This window comes from Takifugu flavidus, chromosome 3 (assembly GCF_003711565.1).
Source record: "Takifugu flavidus isolate HTHZ2018 chromosome 3, ASM371156v2, whole genome shotgun sequence".
NCBI lineage: Eukaryota > Metazoa > Chordata > Actinopteri > Tetraodontiformes > Tetraodontidae > Takifugu > Takifugu flavidus.
Window position 1 is genome coordinate 1,445,580 of NC_079522.1, and position 24,048 is coordinate 1,469,627.

Below are 24,048 nucleotides of genomic sequence, written 5' to 3' on the forward strand. Positions count from 1 at the left end.
TTCCTGTGTAATATCAATTGTTAGCATCTTGTGAGGTACAGCTAAGGGGCGGGGCTTGTAAGGATGATGCTACAGTGTGTTAAGAATTAAGAACCAAAATGTCAACATCATGTTTTATTGAATCTTGGCAGATACGTCAGCTATTGCACATGAGTATAAAGTCCCGTATTAAAGCCGGTTACAGACGACGTCAGCAATGTCGTTTTGTGACTTGTCAACATATTGTTGACGCTTATTGTCAAATCAAATTTGGGATCAACGATTCTAAACTTTTGTCTCTCGTCTGTGCTGCTCAGTTTTTCATCACACTCCGGAATACATTAATGCAAAAACCCTAAACCCACACACACACTTTAAAGCCGTAGCTAATTATGTGAATCATTTACAGGAAAAGGTAATAAAAGAAAGCAGCGCCTCTGGTTACAGGCAGCGTACTTCAACTATTTACACGCATTATGTCCGAGTACAGACGGGAAATTACAACGTAATCAGACTCAACCATTAGTAGTTTAGTCACATCTGGGCTGTCACGACTCTCGATGCTAATTTACGGTGCAGCAAAACAACATTTGTTCTGAGTAAGACTAAAGTTTCCCCAAATGTGAGTTTTGCTCATGTCCGCCCTCTCTTCCCTCTGCAGATGGCGCTGCGGAGGCTCGACGGGGGGTGACTCAGCACTGGAACATCTTCCCGCTCCGCCCGGGGGCCCTGGCACCGATGAGACGCCGCTCCTGCCAGAGCGTCTGAAGTAGCTTTAAGATTGCAGATGGAGGCTAATCTGGGAAGAACTGGCCGCTCACCAGATGACTGAATGCAGGAACTTCCAGAAGAAAGTGTTTGTGAGATGGAGGAAATCCAGAGCGGAGCCTGGAGGATCTCTGGAGAACAGTCGGAACAGCCGCCCTGCTGAGATCAACGGTCAATGCGGCGGCGCTTTTCTCCTCAGCTCCAGCGTGTGCAGGCCCTCCTGCCGACCCAGCGCGTGCTGCGTTCCCACTTTGTGCGCCGTCTCCGTGGCTGTGATGTCGATCTGGGCGTACTTGGTGGAGCTCTTTCCTGCCGAAGACACGAGACTGCAACTCTCAGCTACGTCTCCCAAAATCAAAAGGCAAAAACAGACTTATGCTAGGCTAACGTCCGGACACAGGCTGTAGTGCTTCCTGTTCTGGTGCTTTCCCAGCAGGTGTGTGTTGGGGTTACATGTCAGACACTGAGAGGTGACGCCAACACACACCTGCAGAAGAGGAAGAGGTAGAGTGTCTGTCTGAATAAAAGTCTCTTCCAGTCCTAACAAATGGTCGATATTCTTTACATCACCTTTTAGCCAACATTTCTACAGACACCGTAAATCTAAACTCTCCCCGTCGTTCTGGAGCACGTGCACAGTAACCATGACGATTCAAGAATGTTGCCAGTGTGTCACGACAGTTAGCCTAACACAGCTAGCCCTAGCATGAGCTCAGAGGGATCCTTACTTTGGGATGGGGGGTGCGAGGCTGTCACTCTGGTTCCTGCCCCCGTCTCCTGGAGCTCCAGCTCCATGTAGTTGAGCTGCCTCTTGGAGGTGGGACTGATGGGAATATTCACGTAGGTGGCGCCGCCGTCACCTTGTGGCCTTTCAGGAAGTGGCGCCTCTGGCGGAAACACAAACACCCTCCCTGGAAGAAGAGTGTCAATTAGTCAAGTTCTCACTGAAACCCCCCAAGAAACAGTAGTTAAGACAAACAGCCTCCTAATCACAGTGATCAATTTCCAGTAAACACCCCCCAGGATAAAAATATTTATTTTCATTGAAAACCCACCTGCTGCCAAAATGCTAATATTTGGAAACTAATTAGCATGTAATGGAGACGCGTGATGGCCAACGAGATGCCGTCATTAACAGGAAGTGCTGGTACAGAAGCCCTCCGAGACGCTCGGCCAGTTGAACCTCCTTTATCGCAAATTCCTGGTTTTTTATTTGCATATTTGAGCTGTGACGCGCGTGGGCCAGCGACACACTGGCAGAGCGCAGCGAGAGCCCGGCCAAGCTTCTGAGGCGGGATGAGAGCGTCTGAGAAATTTGCATAAACGCAATTGAAACTGAAAAGCGAGCGCTGGCCGTTTCCTTCGACGGCTCCCGAGTCTGAACAGAACCGTCCAGAGACGCAGGAGGAAAGGATCGTGTTCCTGACGACAGAAGGCCGGTTCCCCGCAGCTCAGAGGCATCGACCCCGGGGGGGGAACCAACCAATCACAGCCAGGCCATTAGACAGCAGCCGACTCTCAGGGGGCGCCGCCTCAGGGGGCCCACATCTAATTGATCGGACACCAGGCGGACCTGCTGCTGCCGTGACAATGGCAGCTTCTCACTCCGGAGGGGACTCTAAGGAAGGAAACGTCTGCTCCGGCCCCTCCGAGCAAACACGCCTGTGATGAGGACGCCGCCAGCGGGCCGACCCGTTCAGCCCCGGCGGCGTGCTCGCTGGGCCCTAATCACACTTTCCGCCGGTTTATTTGCCCGCCGGCGGCTGAACTCTGACTTCTGTGGAATCACCAGCAGGAGCTGCTGCCTTGAAGCATTTCGGAGCTCCTGCCAACAGGAACCGCCGTCCCTTCATCGTGCACACGAACGCAGACGCCATCAGCCGTCCCACCCCCGTCCTCGCCCTCCCACAGGGGGCTGAGGAGATCCAGGGGTTTAACATCTCCTCACGACGCCTTCCCTCTTCTCTACTGCAGTAACAGTTTCAACATGTTCACACTTGGAAAGGTCAGCGCTGCTACGCTGACTCAGCGTTTTCTCTCACTCATCACATTTGTCCGAAAAGGCAGGAAATTCCAAACAAATCACGCAGTTCCTTGAATTTGAAGGACCGACGGCCTTCCCAAGCAAAACTGTAGGTTTGGGACTTTTCCCTCCCACAGCTGGCAGCTGCCCTTGAGCAAGGTAGTGGGGAGCACCAGTGAGTGCAGGGGGCCAAATAAATGCAGTCCGTTTGCCACCTAGCATAGCCAGCAAATTAGCACTGCTAGCTAACATGGGTCGGACCACCACCACATCTTAATGTTCAGGATGTTATTTTAGTTACAAGATGTTTGTTAGAAGAGTGTTATAAATACAATTTATAGCCAACTGGCACAGCTGCCCATTCAGCACTGGCATCCGTCACAACTAACCCACATCTGGAAAACATCTGCACCCTCCAGTGAAGTGGCGCCCAAGGCTGGGGGGGAAACATCTTTGTTATCGCCAGTCATCAGCGCTTCCACCCCTTGTCTTAAGTTCCCGGTTCCTCTCATGCAGCCTTGGTTTGGCATCGTGAGCCTGGCCCAAACCCCCAGCAGGTCCACATCTGTCCAACATCTGGCAGGCCTCACTCACCTTCGCTCTCCTGGAGGAACCTCTGGCCGCAGCCGCCCATCAGCTCGTACTTTCTCTCTTCTGCCTGCCGACACAAACAGCGATGAGGACCTGGAGCTTCACCACATACAGGACTTCCTCCCCAGCGTGGGGGGGGGGGGGGGGGGGGTTGACAGAGGCTGGGGGGGAAACGGAGCCGGCGCGGCCTCATTGTTATGGAAGGCCGACGTGTTGCCTTCCAGATCGCTGCCACATAATCTGCCGTTGCAGACAGCCGCTGCCATTGTGGGGGGAAAATTGCTGATGGAGTTGAGCCACGATGCGTTCAGGGTGCACACAAAGGGCCGCTCCTGGACGGAGCGCCATCACCGTCCAATGCACAAGAGGTGATACCAGCTATCGGCCCAATTTGGTTTGAAATGCCAATTTTCCCGCTCCGTATCAGGCCACTCCAGCCGCGCCGGTTTCTCGCTGTGGTGGGAATTTTAAGAAACTGAGGTTTTATTTTTTACGTCTGGGTAAATTTCTTTGGATCACTGACTTGAGATCGACACCACTCGGGATCAATTCAGGATGCAGAAGGGGAAAAAACTTCATTTGCATTCCCGCCAACATGAAAATGCTGCTCTGGATGTCCGCCGGCATCTTTGATTATTCCTAACATTCATTATCTCCACAGGAAAGGTGCCTTTGGCAGCTCGGCGAGGCGAACTTCCCACACTCGCTCAGGCTCCTAAATGTACTAAATATGAGTAAAGGTGTGATTCGTTTGACTTGTTCTCGGGCGTTTGAGCGCAGAGCCAAACCCTCTGAATGTCAGATCATTCTGCATCCACGGAGACGTGCTGCAGGAGCGTCACAGCCAGAGCTGCATTTCGCTGATTTAAGCTCATCCCAGAGAAGGAAGAGCATTGTGTCCTGTGCTGCATCACGTAGCGCTCCAGCTGCTATTTACCCTTCAAAATCAATGAGCATCTCCAACTGTTTAGCCCAACTTTGAGTACAATTAGCTACACAGTCAAAATGTGTGAACGTGCGATAGCATAAAGCGGATTAGCGCGTCTGGGATTGGCCTACCTCGGAGTTCCTCTCTGGTGCCCGACTCTCCATGATCTCATAAGCAGGATCAGCCCGGCGTCTTTCCTCTTTGCTACCGAGCCTTTTGTCTGGTGGAAGAGATGAAAAACGCAGAAGAAATCAAAATGCTTTCCGTGTTTGTTGGGGGGAAATGATCATTTTAATTTTGCGAGCCAAGGTGGAAGGTGCAGGAGCCACATGCTGTTAAAGAGCCTCAGCCCGCAGACAGGAAGTGCCGTGCTGCTGCCTTGTTTGGTAATGGCGCTTCAGACGGTTCGATCAACACCATTAATCCCCCAGGAACTCACAACTGAACACATTTGAATCATAAGAGGTGGTTTTCCTGGCTGCGTTTCTGCCAGCACGCTTTAATTTAGCATAACGCTAACGGTAGAGCGCATGGAAGCGGAACGTCAGAGCCTCAACAGCCGTTTGTGAGCGGTGATCTTAAACTCCCGGTTTTGTTCTGCACTTACCCGAAAAGCTACTCAAACTTTAGTGATTCAAACATCTGACGATTCCTATTTTTACAACACAAAACCCATCTAAAGAAAAACGGTCGATAAACGCGATGGAAGCCAGAAGAAAAGTGTTTTTTTATTGATGAAAACGAAGAGAGGCGAGATTCAAAGCAAAGAGGGAGAGGAGAGGCACCAAAGGAGGCGCAGAAGCTTTGAAGGGCCCCTTACCTTCACCACGGGGCCCGTCCTCGCTCTGAGGTTCCTCGCCGCTAATTTGACAGCACGGCTCTTGATTGGCCGCTGCTCCGTGCTCCCGACTCTTCGGGACGCTCCCGAACACGTCGGCAGGTGCGACCCGCGGAGGGCGGCGGCAGAGCGCCGCTACACACTTGAGGCAGTTTTCATAGATCGCGGCTGAATCTCGTGAAGGCAAACGGCTTCGGTTTCCATATCGACGGCTCATCGACTCATAAAGGTTCGGCCCGTTAATCTTCGCCTCCGGCCGTCTATCGGTCGGGAAGCTGAATAGATCAGCCAAGAACCCGCCGCCTTTCTCCCTGCCGCCTTTCAGCAGCGGCGAACCCTCCCGAGGATTCCTCGCCGTCACGCCGCTTTCACTGGCGGCGCCGGGTCCGCGCGCCGATTTGTCAACACTTTGATCTGCTGGATGTTCTGGAGACACCGTCCCCCAATCTGATTAGCAAGGCGTGGCGGTGACGGCAAACCCCGGGGGGGGGCTTCAATCATGCAAATGTTCCCTTTCCACATGCAGGAAACAACACGTGCAGCGCGGCATTAATGTTTCTGCTGTACTTGCCTGGGATGGCAGGTGCCACGGAGGTACCGGCAGGCGTTTGCGGCGTCCCCTAAGAGATGAAATGATACAGATAGCTTTAGCAATGCTACATCTCTCAATGTGGATTACTTGGAAAACTTGGTGTACTCATCAATACGGGTGTAATTTGAGCAGCGCACGTGCAACCTCCATCTCCATAGCAACACACAGCAGAACAAGAGTGGGAAAATCTAGCATCAACTCTAGCATCACTTTGTTTTTAGTTGTCACTGTAGCTCAATATGGATAAAATGATCTCACACCGTGAACTCTATTTCAAAAAAGTTCTTCAAGTTTTTGTGCCCACAAACGCCTCAGGGGTGGAACGTGTCACTCACACCGAAGGCGACAAATGCCCTCCCACGCCACTCAAGTGTGAAGTCGTGTTTTATTTAGCTGGATGGAGGACGGCCTCAAGAGAAATAAAAAAAACTAGAGAACTTCCTGCCAGGTGATCAACGGTGTGGACTCTGGACTAAATGCTCCTCCGGCTCCACGACACAGCCAGAGAAAGAGCCAGATGAGTTCCCATCCCGGGACCGACTGTGACCTCTGTGTGAAGCGCTGAGGTCCTGCAGGGACGCTAAACTGCAGGACAGATGGCTCCTGGGACGGTCTGTTGCCGTGACACTGACAGTCGCTATCACTGTCCTCCTGCACAAAACCGCAAAGGTCACGTTGGCGGCGCGCTGGAGAACAGACGATAGCGTGGCGGCGAGGCCTGCTCGCACAAGCTGTGGCCCTGCGACGGCTACGCGCTACGGCACGATTAGCAGAGTAATTTAACCACAAAGAGCAACAGATGGGAATGGGAATTCATCAGAGCTCTAAACCGCCGCTGAAGTCAGCCCCCCTTCGGGATTTGAAGGACTTTTTTAAATTCATGAAGCAATAAAATGCATAAGGAAGTGATGGCGGGTGATAAAATTTGATTGGTTCTGGCGGCGGGACGCATTTGTAAGGTCACGGAGGAGTCGTGGTTAAATTTGCAACACTTCCTTATTTCAACTCACCTTAAATCCCCCACAGACGGCGCAGATGGTCACAATGGTTTTAAAGCAGCAGGAGCCTGGGTGTCCACCAGAGGGCGCCTCCGAGGACTTCTTGCTTTCCGAGGGGCTTCGGAAATGTTCGTTGGGGGAATCTCCGTCGGCTGTTGCCAAATGACCCTCCCCAGGGCTCCTTTTATCGCCCTCCGCAGGTTCTGTGGTTGGCCCTAAAGCAGCAGGAGGTTGGTTGTCTTTTGTGTCTCCACCCACTTCCTGTAGGACGCTCCTGGGAGTGTCGTAGAGATACCTGAGAGAGGTCGGTATCTGGTACTCGTGTCCGGGTACGTTCAGGCACGTACAAGGCCTCACGTCTTGACCCAAGTGAGGTGGCAGGCTGAAAACGGACCCATAATCCTCCCCGGGGTTGCTGTCCAGGCTACCCGTGTACGAGGAAAAACTTCCAGAGTAGGAGGAATGACTGCCGGTGGCGATGCCGCTGTCTGACGAGCTCTGGCGGCCGATCTCCTGGAGCTGTCTGGGGGGCTTGGTGGGAGGCTGGCTCCCGCCTCCTTGACCGGAGGGAAGAGGCTTCTCGCCACTTTGCGCCGCCGCCTTAGCGCCCGCGTTGCCGAGGTTCTCGGGCTGGATCGAGGTGGGCTCGGTCCAAATGGTGAGCCGGCTGCCGACGCTGCAGTCCGATTGGCTGGTGTCCGACGTGTCAGAGGAGCCGGATATGCTACGATCGTCTCCTCCGGCAGACGGGCAGTATGACGCTAGCGGGGGAGCGCACCAAACATCGGGATTAGCCGGAAACAAGATTCCTGGCCTGTTTTGAGTGACGGAGTCCTACCTGTGCTGCTCCTGTGGGACAGCATGCTCAGACGCTTCTCCAGCTCCAGGGTCTCATGGTTCAGCCGCTCCTCTGAACTGGTCTCGCTGGTGCTGGGGTCTGTTGAGGGGCGAACATGACGGGGTCATTTGTGCAGCCGTGGACAAACGCCCAGCAACGTCGCGCAAACAACACTTCAAACAACAATGTTGCTCTCTAGGAAAACAACGAGGCAACACGTTGGCAACAGAGCCGACTTGACTGGTCCGTGGGCTAGCAGAGGAAAAGGGTCACGCTGGGGGGCGGGGCAGTGTTGGTGCAACGCCACCAGGCCTATAAATAGCTCAGCCGCACGCCTGCCTCGTACCCTCGCTGCTGCCCAAGAAGCTTCATCTGGTCTTCGGGAATCTGAGCTTCGTTTCTCAGCAGAACTCGAAAACAACAGTTTCTCCGTGAGCTTCTGCCTCCGCTGTGACGCCAGCGGCTCCACCTTGCTAATTCCAAACTTCCAACGCACATAAAACGCTCGTGGCTCCTGCCAACAAGGAGCTCCGAACCATCGCTGCTGCCTCATAACTCCATCTGCACTCGCTTTCAGCGGGCTTGGCTGCCAGGGCCACCGAGCCAAGGCAGGAACACCAACGTAGCGCGTGGCCGCGCAGATCCACGGGCTCACAGGTGTCGCAGCCCATCACAGCTTCACAACCACATCACTGCCGTGTGGCTGCTTTGACAGCCTCAAACTACAGAAACACACACATCAAACATGTGTTTGAGGTCAAACATACTAAAAAGCCCCCCCCCCCCAACGCATCGTATGCCGGGGGGCAGCAGTGGAATCCTGTGGATGGGGTTACACACATGCCTGAAGAGATTAGGAGGCTTTGGCTGCTCTACTTGTGTGAACTGTGACTTTGAACCTTTGCCCTTCCCCTTATTTATCCCACAACAATAGGAGCATGACATCAACTGGGACATGGGGGGTAAAAGAAGGTGCAATGAGCACAACAGGAAGTGGGTGTCTACTCTCTGTTGACCAGCTGGAATCTGTCAAAACTTTTTATTAATTAGCCAAGATGTTACAGAGACTAAAGCTCTGAGCCAACAGACCTGTCACGCGTGCAGCTCTCCCACGGTTGCTATGGTTTCCAGGCCTGTCAGATGGAAATCGTGATGCGCGGCACACGGTAGCGCTAAACCCTCACTATACTTAGGCCACCGCTTAATTAGTCGACATGGTCACCGTCGGCACCCTCATTATCTTCCTGCCGATGACCTCACTTTATTTTCATCGTGGGAAGCTTAAGGGGGGGGGGTCGCAACTTCGCACGACATAAATCGCTCCCAGGGATTATTCAATTGACTAAAATTAGGCGCAGAAATTCCAAACTGGCTGCACCCGACAGCCCCGGCGGACAGGTATGCTGGACACCCACCTGGTAAAACGGGCCGCAGTCCAAACGGGCCTCTGGTGGGGGAGATGCCCCTGACGATGCAGTCGAATAAAAAGCTGATCTGCTCGCTCTCGGCGGACGCCAGCAGAAAGACTCCGGCCCCTGGCAGGAGAGAGGCAGCGTCAGCGTCACATCCAAACGCATCAGAACAGGTCACACGCTTCAGAAATACGGACGGATGCTGAAACCACAGGTCCATCACACCTGCCCCATAAAGGGCGGCTGAGCCTCAAACTCTTCGCTCCGCTAGCAGCAACAGGCAGCCGCGGTGCCCGAGAACCTCCCTCATCCAACATTTGCCGCAGATTTCCTTTGAAGAAGAGTCATTTCTATTTGTTTGCTTCCAGATTGTCTCCCACCCATTTAGGTGTGTGTGTGTGTGGTTAATGGCGGACACACAACGCAGGGTCTCTAAATCTCCGTCTGACAACCCAGAGCGGTCCATTACAAGGAATGGCAATAGAAGGTTGCGACCTGGCCTCTTCTGAGACCAATTTCCCAGCAGACATTCCATCAACACCTTCCCGCCTGGCAGCAAGCTCAACCCGACGGAGAGCTTTGTCCTCCGCGCTGCTTTGAGGCTGGAATTTAGTCAAAAAACGGATCCCCTTGACAGCAGGTGAGCAGGTGCGACGGGGCCGCAATCCAAAAAGAAACAAAAGGAGGAACAAAGAGCAGGTGGTTCCTTCAGTGTGCAACCCACTGAAGACTGGGAGCAGGAACAACTCAAGGCGACCCTGCTGCTCCCGCGCAAACACGCGCTCCTGCTTTCCAGCGCCGTCTGTGGGAAGTGTGACTTGGCTCCAAACTTCTCCGGGAGCCGAGGCGGCTCTTCAACCCTCCCAGCAGCAGTTTCAGACCAGCTAGCTTGTTTGGGCCTCCAACACGTGTGGAAATACTGAAACGTGTTTGCGTCGATCGTTTAAGGAACAGATGTTATTACACGCGGCTGCTGAAGAGGAGCGACATCGCCGATCGAGCGTGCTGAAGGAACACGCCCGTCGCTCAGATCAGATGTTCTTTAACCTACGGTAAAGAACAAATGCCGCCTGCCTGTTTGTATATTATGGGAGATCTACTGGAGATTTAACGGAGCTAAATAAAACACGGGATCGTGTTTCCAGCGCGGCCACAACCTTCTGTGTTCCCCTCCTGTCTGCCTCCGTTGGTGTTGGCGCACACGCGTCTCCTCTTTAATGGTTTCATAACTGTTCAGGGCCAAAATGACACGTGTCGAACGCAGGTTGCGAGGTGACGGCGGCAACCGAGCGAACCGTTCTGGACAGAATGTCCCCCAGCCTGGCCGCCGAGGGACAAGGAGCCGCTTACAGCGATTCATTAAGAATGACTAAGAATCGTCCAGAGTTTAATTCTGGGGAATTTTGAGGCTGTGTTGCGCTGCAGGGTGCGTATTCTACTCACGTCTGATCCTTTTATGGCTAATTTTTGCATGTTGACAAGCAACAGCTGGTTGCTGTGGCGACACAGTTGGAAACACACACTTGAATAATTACAGTTTTTTGTACACTCGTCTCCAGTCTCAAACTGGGGCTTCAGAGGAGTGTTTAACCGCGGCTACGCTAGCGCATAGACTGCGACTTAAGTGTGGCCACACGTGTTATTTTGCTTCTCCAGAGAATTGCTTGCCAACGAGCTGCCGCGGCAAGTGTGTGTGGGGGGGGGTTCAAGAGCCCGAGTGTTTTGTTCACAAGCGATGGGAGAAGAGATGGACAGGTAGACCTCACCTGTGACATCTGAGAGGCCCTCAGGGGGGAGCCAGCACTCCCTCCACTTCAGCACTTGTGCACAAACAGAACTAGCGAAAGAGCCTGGTGTTGAGGCGTGCGTGTCAGAGGTCACGCTCTGACCTCTGATGTTTTATGCTCACAGCAATATTGAATCTGACTAATATATTCAACATTCACTCCTCTCTCAGCCGTTACCACCCCTCTGATACAGTTCTGATTGTCTTACGCTGAAGGAGAAATACACTTACAGTATCCACATCTGGTTCCGCCCTCAAACACAAACCCGTTGGGTACCGGTCCATATCGACGCAGGTCAGGGAGGTTCCAGTGGCCAACAATGACAGGAGGGAGGTCGCGGGCGAGGGCCAACAGGTTGTTGCACAAATGAAGAGTGGCAGGTCCGCTCTCCAGTTTAGTCCCAGGCAACACTCCCACACTGAACCTGTGAACTAAACACAGACGCCCCATTAGGAACGGCTCATAATGGGAATTATCACTCTGCTGCGTAATCTTTCCTTCAGGGTTGATTTAGGGCTGCAGACGGAGCCAATCTTCCTTTTATTCATGAAAGCAAATCCAAATGCGGTCTAACATAACTGGAACACAAGTCTACAATAGTGACTCGGTTCACGTTTAGCCCTGAAAATGCAGTTTGAAAACAAACTACAGTTTCCTCCGCCGCCACAAGGGGGCACTGTCCCCGCTTTTCACTTTTAAAACGAATGTGTGGAATTGTGTTGACTCCATGCTCAGACACACACTCCTCAGATGATACCGTACACACCAGTCACAGTCCAGCAGGGAATCATTGGCTGCTGAGATCAGGGTAGTAGCACTCGCCACCTCAGTATGAAGGCTCCGATAGCTGGTCGGCAGCACATGGGAGCATTCGTGTCATCTATTTTTAGCCACAGGCTTCGTGCAAATATTTTCAGTCGCACCGCGGCCAGTAAGTTCACCTTTGTTGTCATCGGCCTGAACACATCATTCCAAATGTTGTCTGGAAAACAAAGTCAGGGCCCTGTGGGAACAGCTGAGCTTTATTGGTGCTTTATTAGTGCCTTTAATTGAGCGCAGGTGTGTGATAATTAGTCCCATTTGAAGGCGATGGGCTGTTTATGGTGCCGCCACGTCACATGAGTTGTTTTACATCACAGAAGCGGCGGAGAAAGAAAACATAACGGTTACTTCATTCAACAATTAAAAAACAAAGGCGAAAACAGCTGCACGCAGAATATAGAGCCGAGATCCGAGCCCGGGTTCGGAGCCGAAGCGCTCGCTCCGATCCCGTCGTAAAACATCTGTGCAACTGGGATCAGGAGCTGGCACTGGGGCAAAAACCAGTCAGCCAAACTTTGGAGCCAGTTGATGGAGGCCGTGATGAGGACATGTGGAGCAGATGCATCTCGTCACCGCGGGGTTGAACAAACACCCAGGCGGGGGCATTAGCGCGGTGGGTCGCCGCCTGCACACGGGCACAGGACACTTCTGCAGGCTGGGGGGGGGGGGGGGGGTCCATGATGCAGTGCATCTTTTTACACAAAAGTCAAACGCAGTCCTATTTATATCTTATTCACCACTTATATAAGCCAGACTCACGCCGCTTAAAGGCACAGATGCTAACCTGACCATCTTTCCTCCGGCAACAAAGTGATTAACGATCAGCTCATTAGCTCAGTGACACCCAGCAGCTGAGCGTCCGTTAGTGGTCAGATCATGAGCAGTTGGATAAATGATTTAATGGTTGCTTCATCGACTAATTGGGGAAATTAAAGAAGTAATTACAATGATCACACTGCATAGCTTGACAGCAAATTGTTCAAAATTGCTCATTTTAAAGCCAAACAATCAGTTTCCCCTTCAATAATAATCAAAATTCAGGATTATTAGCTCCACTTGTTCCTGCATAAACTGACTGGAAGAGCGAGCGCCAGGTTCACCAGGAATGACGCCATATTTCAGGTTTTATGCACGTTGCACGATCAGCTGCAACATCGTAATTCCCCAATTCCAATGACGTCATCCTCGTTCCCAAACCCTGGATTCTGGAAGGTTTGTTATTTTCTCCGCAGAAGTTTCACCGATGCGTCTGCTTCCTAGTGATGACGTGATTCTCGACTCGTGATTCTCTCAAAACATTTTATTGTCCATCACGTGACGATGAGTCAAACATAACGCCACCATGCCGTAACCCCCCCCGCCCCACATTTTAACTAATGAGATCTGTGTTGTTTTACGTCTTTGTGGCGTTCGTTTTGACCTCTAAGTGAAGGACGATAAAGAATTTCAGAATCTTAAATACGTGGGATACGAGTGAACACGCGGGCGATGTGAAATGTGCAGTATATTTGTTGCACAAAAGTATTTTAATTGTGTTAAAGTAATTTAATTACAGGAAGTTCGTTTGCGCCGATTATTTCTGTCAAGTTATTTTGGTTTGCCCTGACTGACCTTTGAACTCATATCTGAATCCCCTCGTTGGTCTTTAACCTTTTCCTCAGTTTGAGGCCAAAATTGGCGATAAAACCCGACTGTGTAAAGCCCGGTTCGTGCGATCGTAGTAACTTGCTCAAGAGTGAGGATTCGTCCCCATACTCAGCCTAAAAAGTGGTATTGAACATCCAATATCCTTGTTTTTGAAGAGAGCAAGCTGATAGAGCCCACACATGCAGGTCCACCCAGCGGCACTGATTTATGCGTGAAACCCAAATCTGACAGGAATATAAATTCCTACCATCTCAACTTTTCTTGTTTTTGAACTTTTAAATATTCCCCGTGGTGCTCTAGTCCACCAGCTTTGATTTGGAGGTCAATTATTCATGCCTTTGTTTCAACCCCGCTCGACTTGTGCACATTATTATCCCGCCTGAATAAGTGAGTGCCGGAGCCACAGCGGCAGACTTGGCTTCACTCGCTGCAGGTCTTAAATTCTTCTCATCCCGACAGGTTTTCATTAAACTACCGCGGGACGTTCAGCCGATCCCGCCTCAATCGGACCGCGCCATAATCAAAAGCGCCGAAACCGGAGAGTCGCAGGTTTTTCCCACCAGGAAGTGCTCCGGAACCTGCCAGCATGATGGATGTATTCATTTTGTAGCCAGGACTTGCTCTGACATCACAGTAAGGTCAGCTGTTGCATTATTCACAGAGGTTCAAAGCTTCAAAGCCCCAGCAGGCCGAGCTGTGCTCACCTTCGCCGAGGCTGTATCGCAGGCGGGCGTCCCACGCCAACAGGGCCTCCTTGCTGTCGAAGCCCAGCAGGGTGGTCTGGGTCAGGCAGAGGATGGCCAGAGTAAACGCCACACCTTCGTACCACGGTCCCACCTCGAGGCCGCACAGCTCCTCCAACGTGGCGCTCAGCCGCTCCTTGTTACCCTGCACTTTGTCCGACTTGTCTTTGAAAACCAGGAGGAGGAGGCAGTCTGGTGGAGCCGGCGCATAAAAGAGAAAAAAAGATTAAAGCGGAACTTAAGGCCGCATTGAGCATCAAAGATTGTTTTCCTTGTGCAAAGTCATTTAAAAGCTCAGCAGAGATGGAGCAGGGAAAAGAATTATCGATAAGTGAAACATACTTTGTCTACAACTTTTAAGAAAGAAAAACGCCCCCTGGCGGTCAATTCTGAAATCAGAAATGCTGAAAAGTTGGTGTCTCAAAAATAAAAATCCATGGTTTTGCAGCCTCATTAGCGTGATAACATGCATTCAGGGGGTTATACTGGTAACAAATTACTTTCAATGGTCACCTGTAACAAATGTTAACTTCATTGGAACACCTCAAACAAACGGTGTCAACTGACAAAACACCGCAATATGCGAGTGTGCACCTCTCCACCACACACGCACGCACATAGCTGAGGCATGAGGACAGACAGCTGTGATAACACCAACATCCCGGATCTGAGGATTCTTATTAAGACCTGTCCAGGCCAGCTTGTGAAAACAACGCAGCAAACCTCAAAAAACACGCAGGGGAAATGATTCCGAGAAAAATCATCACACCTGATCAGATATCGGCAGGTTAACCTTGAGGATGGGAACAACCGAGGGGCAAAAACGGCGTTTTTAACGATCAGGAAAAGACGAAAGAAACGGGGGATAAATGGAGGCGGCAGGCGGAAGAGTGTGAAATGCAAACGTTAAACGTGGCTGCGCATTTCAATTACGCGGCTGTTTTGCTAATGATTTTTGACACCTCCGCGCGTCCGTAGATTTTTCAATCGCTCGAGCGCAAAACCGAACAGGCCGCGTTCAATCAGCGTGACGCAGCAAGCACGTGCCAAGCACGCTCGCGACAAGACACTTAAACCGTAATTAAAAGGGAAAAAGTCAAGCGTGTGAATTAAATTACCTGCTACAGGCGAAGGTTTGCGAAGAACCAGCCACCTAGTTTTCCACTGTGGGGGGGTAAAACACAGAAAGTTGAGCAGAACGTCGTTAAAAAGTAGTTCTGGCCGGCGAAATTAGACAAACTCAGGACCTTTTTCCCATCTCGGAGTCTGGCATATCCCTCCACGACGACAGAATCCGTCATCTTCAGTCATGGTTCCTGACAGCTGCACGGTCGCTGCCCGAATGAGGGGTCACTTTCAAAATAGCTGCTCTCGCCTGCGTGCGGGGCGCACAGTCGCCCCCGGCAGAAGCGCGTGGAAAATGGTGTGACCACCCTCTCCGTCTGGCCCCCTGTGCGTGCGTGCGTGCGTGCAGCAGCGCGCCCACCACGCTGCTGCCACCTGGGCTCGTGCGCACCACCTGCTGCGTAGAGAAAACTAGGGCGGATGGAGGGATCACGTGAGGTCATACCTGCAGAAAACCCACAATGCTGACAAGCAAAGGCAACAAACCTGGGCCCGCAGCGTGTACGGTGGCCTTAAAGGTCAAACCCGACGTGACAAACGTTTTAGTTCACCATTTTATCAAGTTATCCGGGGTTGAAGGAGGCGAAAAGGCCCGTTTTCTGCGATCCAAGCACCGAAACGTCTTTACAAACACTCAACTCAAAGCCTGCTCAAGTCAGGGATTTATTCAGTCAAAAAAAATGTTTCACAGTCAAAAATAAATCTACAAAAGTTCAAGCATTACAAATAAAAACAGTACAAAAACGTGACACATTAAAATGGACCTTCACGATCGTGAGCCCTTTACAGTTTTACGTTTGATCACCGAATTGATCCAGTCGATGTATTTCACCACGTTGGTATAAACGCCAGGTTTCCCCGAGCGACCGCAGCCCTCTCCCCAGCTGATGATCCCATACAGGAAGCTGACGTCATCTCTCGTGCAGGCCAGAGGGCCCCCAGAGTCCCCCTGTTCAGAACACACCGGGAGGGATGGTTCACGTACATAAACAGAGCGCGCGGATCAAAGCGGGGCCATGCAAGCAGCTGAGTCACACGCTCACAACCTTTTAAAGGTATAAATAAATGTGACATTTCCTCCAAGTGGAGCAAGTTCAGATGTTTCACACAAGACTGCCTCTCCATTATCCTGATAACTCAAGTCAATCCCATTCAGAGGCTGGGAGCAGCTGCAAGAGTCTAATTTCACCCAGATTATTTTTTTAATATCAAACAATTTACTGGCTTTGCATGTTAGGCAAGCAAAATACTTCAGTTGGAATTAATTTTACTACTTGAGAACAGGAAATGAGTAACCGAGTTTATTCTCCATGTCAAAGTCACAACATTTGTTCCCCAGAGGCAATAAAATAAATCTAACCTTAGCTTGCAACACCTGTAAAATGCTAATAAATGGGTTTAGAATCTCAACTCTGAATACCGTCTTATCTCGGTCTCTCTGGACACTTTCCAGGCGCTGCTCGTCTTACCTGGCAGGCGTCGGCGCATTTGCCCAGGCCGGCGCAAAGCATGCCGTCGGTGACGTGGTTGCTGTAGACGTTTGGCTTTCTGCAAGTGTCGTGAGGGATCAGTCTGACTCCGGCCTCCTGCAGACTGGAGTATCCCTGAGCCTCTGTCAAATAGAGCGCAGGACAGCGATGGCCCGATAAATAATAATGCATAAGCTCCACCTAAAGAACCGACAGTGTTGTGATCCTGCTGAAATCAGAGTTTCCTCTTCAGTGTTTGGTGCATGATGGGGGATCGCGACCACTCACTCTCGTGCATGTGCCCCCAGCCGCTGATGGTGCAGCAGAAGTAGTCGGGGAAGGTGGTGTTCTTGTCGGGGAGGCAGATGGGGCTGATGAACGGCGTTCTCTTCGCACAGCGCCCGTCCTGTTTCTTCAGCTTGATCAGAACTGCACAAAACAAACGTGGCGGTCACGGGAGGGGACCAAGGAGGAGATGGTACACCAGGAGGGAGAGAGAGAGTGTGTGTTCAGGGAATACCAATGTCATGTAGCGTTGGGTTAAACACCGAGAACTGCTTGGGGAAGATGTATTTGTCCACGCCGAACGTCCTCGCGTTGTGGTCGGTGACGTTAAATCGCTGCTGGCCGAGCACCACGCGGATCTGAGACAGCAACGGGCTGGAAGACAAAAGCAGGGGAGCATTTCCTGTTGACTTGTGATGGATGAGGAAGCACAGGGGACATCTACGGGGGACACATGCGGCCCATCCCGAACAATCTGATCAAACTACTGAAATCTACAGAATCCCAGGGCCAGACCCCAACAAGCAACAATGACATCAAAGGGGAAACCGGAGCTGCTGTGTGAGGCGTGTTTAGGTTTCCCTTGAACGAGACGCTGGGTTAAATATAGCCAGTTCATAAAGGGAGGTCAGAGTCACCGCATTTTGATGTTTGACCCCCTCATCAGACTGTAAATGCTGCGGCCACGGCGACTCCTGCTAGCTGGAGACAAAGCATGCTGAAGAACACAAATGCGACGATCGTACTTGCGGAAGAAGCAGTGAGCGGCCGACACGATCCAGCAGGAGGACACCAGGGTGCCGGCGCAGAAGTCCCGCTCCCCGACATAAATGGCCACCATCCAGGGATGAGTACCCGGCAGGGCCGAGTTTCCGCCCAGTATCCTTCCCCTGGCGACGGCTAACCTCTTCTTGTGCCTTTTCCCGCAGACGGGCCGTTTGCTCGGCGTGGATGGTCTGGGAGTCTTAACGAGGGGCGGCAGGTTAAAGGGAATAATCCTTCGGGATGATGCTGAAGGAAGAGGGAAAAAGGAATTCTTTCATTTCAAAGCATCTCTTGGATTCAACTTAAAAAACATTAAAAAAAAGTTCTACGGGGGAACATTAGGGACATGAAACTAATAAAAATAATTGAATTTTTAGAATCCCTGCCCAAACTGCCACCCTGCAGAGCAGCGTGACCCAGAGCGGATGAGCCGGATTCTTGTTTTCAGTTTTCATCAGCGATCCTGCACGTCCATCATAAGAGAGGAGGCATTTAATGAGGTGTTCAGCTGTTGATGGCAGATGTCACCGACTGTGACACATAATCAACACCAAGAGAATGAAGATATCGAATGACGCAGCGGGCCGCTTTGATAAATGGCCTCCGCTCTTCACATGTTACCATGACGACGCTTTTGTTTGAATATAAGCGGCTAAATGGGGCTTATTAAAAAAGGTGCCGACGGTGTAGAATTGATAAAAATGGGCTTTTGTACTTTTTGTTTTCCTCCGTGCCAAATGTACTCACACACAGCCATCCTGCAGGAGGGTAATCTGCAGTAATCCCAGGAGATGGCGCCGTCACTTAGCGTGTAGCACCAGGGCATCTTGTCCCCATCTGGGTTTCTGCAGAGAGAAGCAGATTTACAACATTACCAGAGCAACCAAGCCCTTGTTTCACATGCTTTTGCTTCTTTGATGCTAATGCTGCAACTATACGTGGAACCACAACATGTTGTTCATGAATCGCCGTGCTACGAAGAAAAGTGGTGGCGATTAAATAATTACATGCGTTTCTTGGATGCTTTTATGGTTAAACGCGAGCGCCGACGCATCGGAGTCTTCTCTCTGTGTAATTAGGATCAGGTTGTGATGTTAGCGGACGCAGGATAAGTCATCAAAAGGGGCGTACCTGCAGAAGGCGTGATCCCCGAGGCCCCGGAGAGGCGAGGCGTCCACGGTGCCCACGTGGAGCTCGTCGTACAGCAGGTCCGAGTTCCACGCCAGACAGCGGCCGCCGGAGACCGTGGTTCTCGCCACCCCTCTGTAATCTGCGCCCCTGCTGTTGTAGCACTCCGAGTCCAGTTCTGCAGACACCCCCCCCCACACGCAAACATCACAAACCCGTCTGAAGAGCAACTCCGCGGCGCAGATCACAGGTCTCCTCCCTTCGCTCTGGAATCAAGCTGGAACAAGCCTTTCCCAAAATATCTTTCCATTTGCACCCGCGACAAAACCTACAACAGCTGAGCGCAACTTTAGCTGCTCGCTCATGTCCTCACCTGCCGTCATCTACCTCACATGCAGGCGCGACCCCAGCGCCATCCCTTCACTCACCAACGCTGCAGTGGGGCCCGCTGTAGCCGCGTCTGCAGTAGCACACCTCCTGGCCGGTGGACACGATCAGGCGACACGCGCCATCATTCTGACATGGGTTTGAGCGGCACGCTGGAAACACACGGCCAACACAGATGTTAGTCCCGTATTCAAAATAATCTGTCTCTATGTCTACGTGGTTTAGTTTAAGCGATTAAGTGCTTTTCTTTTAGCTGCGTTGCTGCTTGACGCTCCGCAAACATATAAACTCAGACTGAATAAATGCAACACAGCTAACATTTAGCTAAACACCCCCATAAAACCTCCAGACGCTAAAGCATTAACCATATATTTCCTGAAGTGGCAATTACACCTAATGTTTCCAAATCTTTAACATTGTGCTTCAGACTCATTAGCATCTTGTTTAACGATGCTGCAAACGGCTCCCCACGTGTCCCTGATGCCCTCGTAGCCTCGTATCTCTACTACTGACTTCATTTTAAGTGGCCTCTCGAACACTTGATATGGAAAAGAAAGAGTAGACCGTAAAAAAGTAATATACTCTCTGTGTTAGTGTTTTTCAGGACTTTATTTCAGTCAAACTGTCTTGGATTAGTCTCATTACCATCAAAATATTGAAGAGCCAATCACTAAAACACCGTTTTAGGAGTAAATGGTACTTCAGACTCTCTGGAAAGATATCGAAGGCTTTCAAGTGCACTTTACAGGAGTTAAAAGAGACAGTTTTTTCCCACGGCGGATAGAATAAACCCCTACCACCATGACAAAAAATCCTGTTTCGGTTCAGGTAGCATAAACCACCCCGCTGCCTCGCTGTCCTTTGTGCCAAGGAATGTTGAATGCCCACAAACGTGCCCCTTTGAGATGAAAACACCTCTCAGACCCATGGGGTGTGTCCTGCAACACCATTCCTGAGTCACAGTGAGTCATATAATCTGTCTTTTTTCATCCAAGGCGAGGTCGTAACCACGGAGGTCCGATCAAAGCAACACGGCGAGGGAGGAGAACCGATACCTTTTGCACCGGCTTGATAAGTATCACAAAGTTACCCGAAACCACAATTCGGACAGAACTCGGAGCTCTTGCAGGCCGACAGAGACGCCGAATCTTACTTGTGTAGGCGACTCTTTCACACTTGATTTCCCCGGCCATGCACGTGCACTGTTCCACGTTGCGGAGGTGTATTCGGCCCCAGGACTCTCCGGTGTCATAATAGTGTAGGTGTGTGGTTTCATAGCACTTTTCTGAAAAGCAGACGTGAAGCATGGAAAGAGAAAAGGTTGAAACCTGAGAGGAGGGGAGACGTCAGCACAGCAGACTCTAAACAGCTCATCTTCTGTAATAATAACGGTTATTATAGCGGCGAGGAGCCTTTTAAAAACATGTGACGAGTTGGTGAAGGCTTCTCCTCTGGTTGCCAGAGGAGCAGTGAACCTCACAGTTCGATCACGTCACCAAAGAGAACCAACAGCTACTGTAGGCCGCCCGTCTGCGGCTCTAAATCAACCGTCCACCGTTTGGAAACGGCGGCAAAGATTTTTGGTCGCACAAAGTGAGAAGATTGAAGTCTCCTAAGACCGATGGGGAAGATTTGAGCGTACTGTGCTCACAGAGCGTCCCGGTGAACCTCTCCGGGCAGGAGCATTCGAACGCAGCCGTGTGTGGGATCAGCGCGCACACGCCTCCGTTCTGACACGGGTCGACTCCGCACGGATCTGAGACGCCGCGCGATGAAGACTGGACAAAAACTGGGACAGAAAAACAGAGAACGCTTCAAGAACCTGCTCCAGAAATGTTATCCCTTCAAGCAATTCACATGTTCACAAGTTTAAAAAAAAAACCAACATTTCTCTATTTGGTTCTTTATAGAACCTTCAGGGTTAAAGACTGAACCCGTGTTGGGCAGGTTTATGATTCTGATAGAGCCCATCTCCTCTCGATGGGCCCAACCGAACGAGTTCCAGTTGAAACACAGAACCCATACAGTTGAAAGGTTCTCCGTGGAACACTTCCAGAAAAGCACCTTTAAATTAAACCCTTAAAAGCTAAAATAGGCAGAACCTGAAAAAAGTGCCGCATCGCCACCAAAACTGAAAGCATATATCAACCCCTGCTTTAGGAATTCAGTCAACAAACCTTCTGGCTGAGCCTGGTCGGCGGCGCAGAACCCAAACTGTCGGTCTCGATCAAAGTTATGCGTCAGGGAGCACCTGCAGAGACATCGGACATCTATAGAAACACAGCTGTCAATCACTCAGCCAAACGAAGCTGCACCGCAGTGGCTCCGAGCTGATCGTCGTACTAAAAACACACTCCTGTCACGTGGGCACAGCTGCACATATAATTGTTTTCAGTTGCCACAACACGCTGGCATCGGTTCCAACGATGACTCAGCTGCCGTGTCCGGCGCGCTGAGGTTTGGTGGCTGAACTCAGACGGCAGGAAACGTGTTGCAAGCTGCAGCGACAGTTGCAGACGAATCCATGAATCATGACTTAACGGACGACCCAATTAGCTCATCAACGCCGTTACGATTTCGTAAAGAGCGGCGCACAGATGAACCTGCGAGCCGACGCGCTGAGTCAGCGCTTGGCTGTATTTATAAGGTGCCACGCGCACGTGTTCCATCTGCAGTTCGTTTTACACAGAGATGCTGTAACTTGTGGTGAGGCGCTGGAGGAAATCCAAAAGCTACCTGTCGCGCGCGGAGGTGTCACCGAGCGCGAGAGTGTTACCGAGAGCTGCCCGGAGGACTCACCACGGTTGGGAGGACAGGAAGGTGATGCAGTGATGATGGATCCTGCCGCCCTGACGAAAAGGGAATTTACATTCTTTGCCACGTGTGGTGAAAACTGTTGCAAACAAGAGTTAAAAATACCGCGTTAGCATTTCTGGGATTTTCCTCTGACGTCTCTCTTGTCAGATCTCGCATTGACGTCTCATAAATCTGATTTCAGCTGTTCAATGCGACGTCAAACTCAAAATCTTTGGCCATAATTTGCAATGACGATCTGAATTTCAGAAAAACCCTGAATTTAACCTTTTTTTTTAAAATTCTGGCATTTACTTCACACGTCCGATTTCACGGCATTCTGGATTTCATCTCTCAGAAAATCTCATTTAGAACCGAGTCCCGACTCCAGAATTCTTCTCGGATATGGTTTCTCAGCTTTTTAACCTTTGCGGATTTTGCTTCCTTATCATTCAGATCTCTTAATAATTTCCTTTGGAAAAACAAGAAGTTACTTTCAAGTCCAAACAAATCCACAATTTTTTCGCTCCGTCAGCACAAACTTCATAAAAAAATAGCAGAAAAACCTCATAGTCAGCTGTGATGTCCTATTTAACTTGGAGAGGAAAAACCCATCATCTTATAGCAGGAATTCTATATTTTGGCTCGTTTCTATCCTGCTGATCCTCTTTCATAGAACCCATATGTGAAAACAGCTTTGAAACAGTCTGTAAAGCATTTGGCCAGCCGGCCCGTGTACCTCAGACGTGCTGATGGATCTGATCAGAGGACAATATGTCCATGTCATCTGAATTATGTCACAGATTACAGATGTATACAAACGCCAGATGCGCATCTTCTCCCAAGATGGTCCATTTGAATCAGCCAGGACAGAAGTTAAAACTTACCCTTCCGACCCGGTTTGTAGGAGTCCCTGGAGATCACAGGTCCGAAGCCGGGGACCAACGTGTGCTGTAACGGAGAGGAAAACTTAGTCCTGCGTTTTTACGCACGCAGCGGATTTTGGAACGGACGCGCAGATGCGACGCGTCAAACGTACCGCCCGCGAAGCGAAAACGCACAGAAGTAGTAAAGATATAACATATGCCATCAAGAGGGTTCGAGTTGCTGGTGCCCAGAGAAGACAGATGGAAAAGCTCCGTCCCGTCACGTTTTATCCGTCGGTGCCCGAGTCCTCAGCCTGCTCCGGCTCGTAGGAAACTCGGGAACCCCTGCAAGTTTTATCCTGTCTCTCCCCATTCGGAGCGTTATTGAGTAAACCCGTTGCGTCATGAGGCTTGTCTTATGTCTGAGGCATCCTATATCCCTGCGGATTCATCGGTACCTTTCCTCCACACACCCACGGTTTATCTTTGCACGACATCACCGGTCAAACAGAGATGAGGTCTGCAGAGACGGAGGCGTGGGCCGCCGAACCGGGAGAGTCCCGGTGTTCCCAGGACCAGCTCATGAGTGGACTTTCATTTTAAACACGGTCAAGTGGAAACTTTGTCCAAGACGGATCTGGGGCACAATCATGGATTGAAGATCATTTTTGAGATCTTGGATCATAAGGATATTGTACTATACGCACGGGGTTAACTTTAAATTAACCTGGGGGTTTATAAATACGAACGCCAGGCAAGAGAAAGACGTAAATGGTAAATTAGTGTAGCAAAAAAGGCATTTAAAGTTACGTCGAAACAAAACATGGAAATATAACCAAGATTGATTACGTGGCCAAGGGAACGCGACGTCAGATTACACTACCAAACAAGCTTTGATTTGGCCTTTAATCTTAAATTAATTAAAATCGCTATCGAAAGTCAGTAGAACCAACCAGAAAACGAGCCGAAAGTGGAAAAAACATGAATTTACCTTACATGCTAATCGGCACGAGTGATTAGCATGATGCTAATTGCGACCACGAGGACAGGACGGACGTTTTTAATGACTTCCGGTTCGAATCTGGTCGCGAGAGTTGTGGACGTTTATAAAATAAATATGTTATATAAAATGTATACATATTACTCTTGTATAAGACACACAGCTAAGAATATGGTGAAATTATGTTTTACACACTTTAGCTTCAAATGTACAAACTTAACTGGTGAAACCCAAGATGGCGCCAATGGAAACATTAACTGATTA

At 50.5% G+C, this 24,048-nt stretch overlaps 2 protein-coding genes and 1 long non-coding RNA gene across 8 annotated transcripts in view; 1 reads left to right on the forward strand and 2 right to left on the reverse strand.

Moving 5' to 3' along the window:
• The window catches only part of LOC130522617 (uncharacterized), a 48,008-nt gene extending 46,713 nt beyond the window's left edge, over positions 1 to 1,295 (forward strand). Inside the window, exon 5 of the long non-coding RNA XR_008949656.1 lies at positions 641 to 1,295. This is a non-coding gene — a long non-coding RNA (uncharacterized LOC130522617). The remainder of the gene's footprint in view (positions 1 to 640) is intronic.
• Positions 102 to 15,592, reverse strand: LOC130522612 (protein Dok-7). Of its 4 annotated transcripts, XM_057027159.1 has the most exons (14): positions 15,214 to 15,592; positions 15,085 to 15,130; positions 13,928 to 14,158; positions 10,985 to 11,185; positions 8,971 to 9,090; positions 7,556 to 7,654; positions 6,730 to 7,478; positions 5,699 to 5,747; positions 5,110 to 5,553; positions 4,421 to 4,509; positions 3,365 to 3,428; positions 1,476 to 1,658; positions 915 to 1,056; positions 102 to 884 (listed from the first exon to the last, which is right to left on the reverse strand). In XM_057027159.1, the coding sequence occupies exons 1-13, from the start codon at positions 15,265 to 15,267 to the stop codon at positions 920 to 922; spliced, it is 2,466 nt and encodes an 821-aa protein (XP_056883139.1). In that variant the 5' UTR covers positions 15,268 to 15,592; the 3' UTR covers positions 102 to 884; positions 915 to 919. The 4 variants fall into 4 exon arrangements, with proteins under 4 accessions (XP_056883139.1, XP_056883140.1, XP_056883138.1 ...); XM_057027160.1 differs by having other exon boundaries at positions 102 to 1,056; positions 5,110 to 5,541; XM_057027158.1 differs by having other exon boundaries at positions 102 to 1,056.
• Positions 15,593 to 15,741: 149 nt separating this feature from the next.
• On the reverse strand, positions 15,742 to 23,360 carry LOC130522613 (hepatocyte growth factor activator). Of its 3 annotated transcripts, XM_057027162.1 has the most exons (14): positions 22,958 to 23,360; positions 22,806 to 22,869; positions 21,925 to 22,018; positions 21,303 to 21,376; positions 20,768 to 20,914; positions 20,279 to 20,410; positions 19,167 to 19,277; positions 18,742 to 18,916; positions 18,358 to 18,455; positions 17,592 to 17,856; positions 17,081 to 17,220; positions 16,849 to 16,989; positions 16,561 to 16,703; positions 15,742 to 16,040 (listed from the first exon to the last, which is right to left on the reverse strand). In XM_057027162.1, exons 1-14 carry the CDS (start codon positions 23,006 to 23,008, stop codon positions 15,858 to 15,860), a joined length of 1,818 nt encoding a protein of 605 aa, XP_056883142.1. In that variant the 5' UTR covers positions 23,009 to 23,360; the 3' UTR covers positions 15,742 to 15,857. The 3 variants fall into 3 exon arrangements, with proteins under 3 accessions (XP_056883142.1, XP_056883143.1, XP_056883144.1); XM_057027163.1 differs by lacking the exon at positions 20,768 to 20,914 and having other exon boundaries at positions 22,958 to 23,359; XM_057027164.1 differs by lacking the exons at positions 20,768 to 20,914; positions 21,303 to 21,376; positions 21,925 to 22,018 and having other exon boundaries at positions 22,958 to 23,355.
• Between the last annotated feature and the right edge of the window lie 688 nt (positions 23,361 to 24,048).

Coding starts and splice junctions, on each gene's coding strand:
- LOC130522613 (XM_057027162.1), bottom strand. CDS start 23,008: ATGGCATATGTTATATCTTTACTACTTCTGTGCGTTTTCGCTTCGCGG. Junction 17,857..18,357: donor CTCCTGCAGGATGGCTGTGT/GTGAGTACATTT, acceptor CTCTTCCTTCAG/CATCATCCCGAAGGATTATT. Junction 16,704..16,848: donor CTGGGGGCACATGCACGAGA/GTGAGTGGTCGC, acceptor TCTATTTGACAG/AGGCTCAGGGATACTCCAGT.
- LOC130522612 (XM_057027159.1), bottom strand. CDS start 15,267: ATGACGGATTCTGTCGTCGTGGAGGGATATGCCAGACTCCGAGATGGG. Junction 5,748..6,729: donor CCGTCTGTGGGGGATTTAAG/GTGAGTTGAAAT, acceptor TTCATCTCTTAG/GGGACGCCGCAAACGCCTGC. Junction 5,554..5,698: donor CGTGGCACCTGCCATCCCAG/GCAAGTACAGCA, acceptor CGGTGTCTCCAG/AACATCCAGCAGATCAAAGT.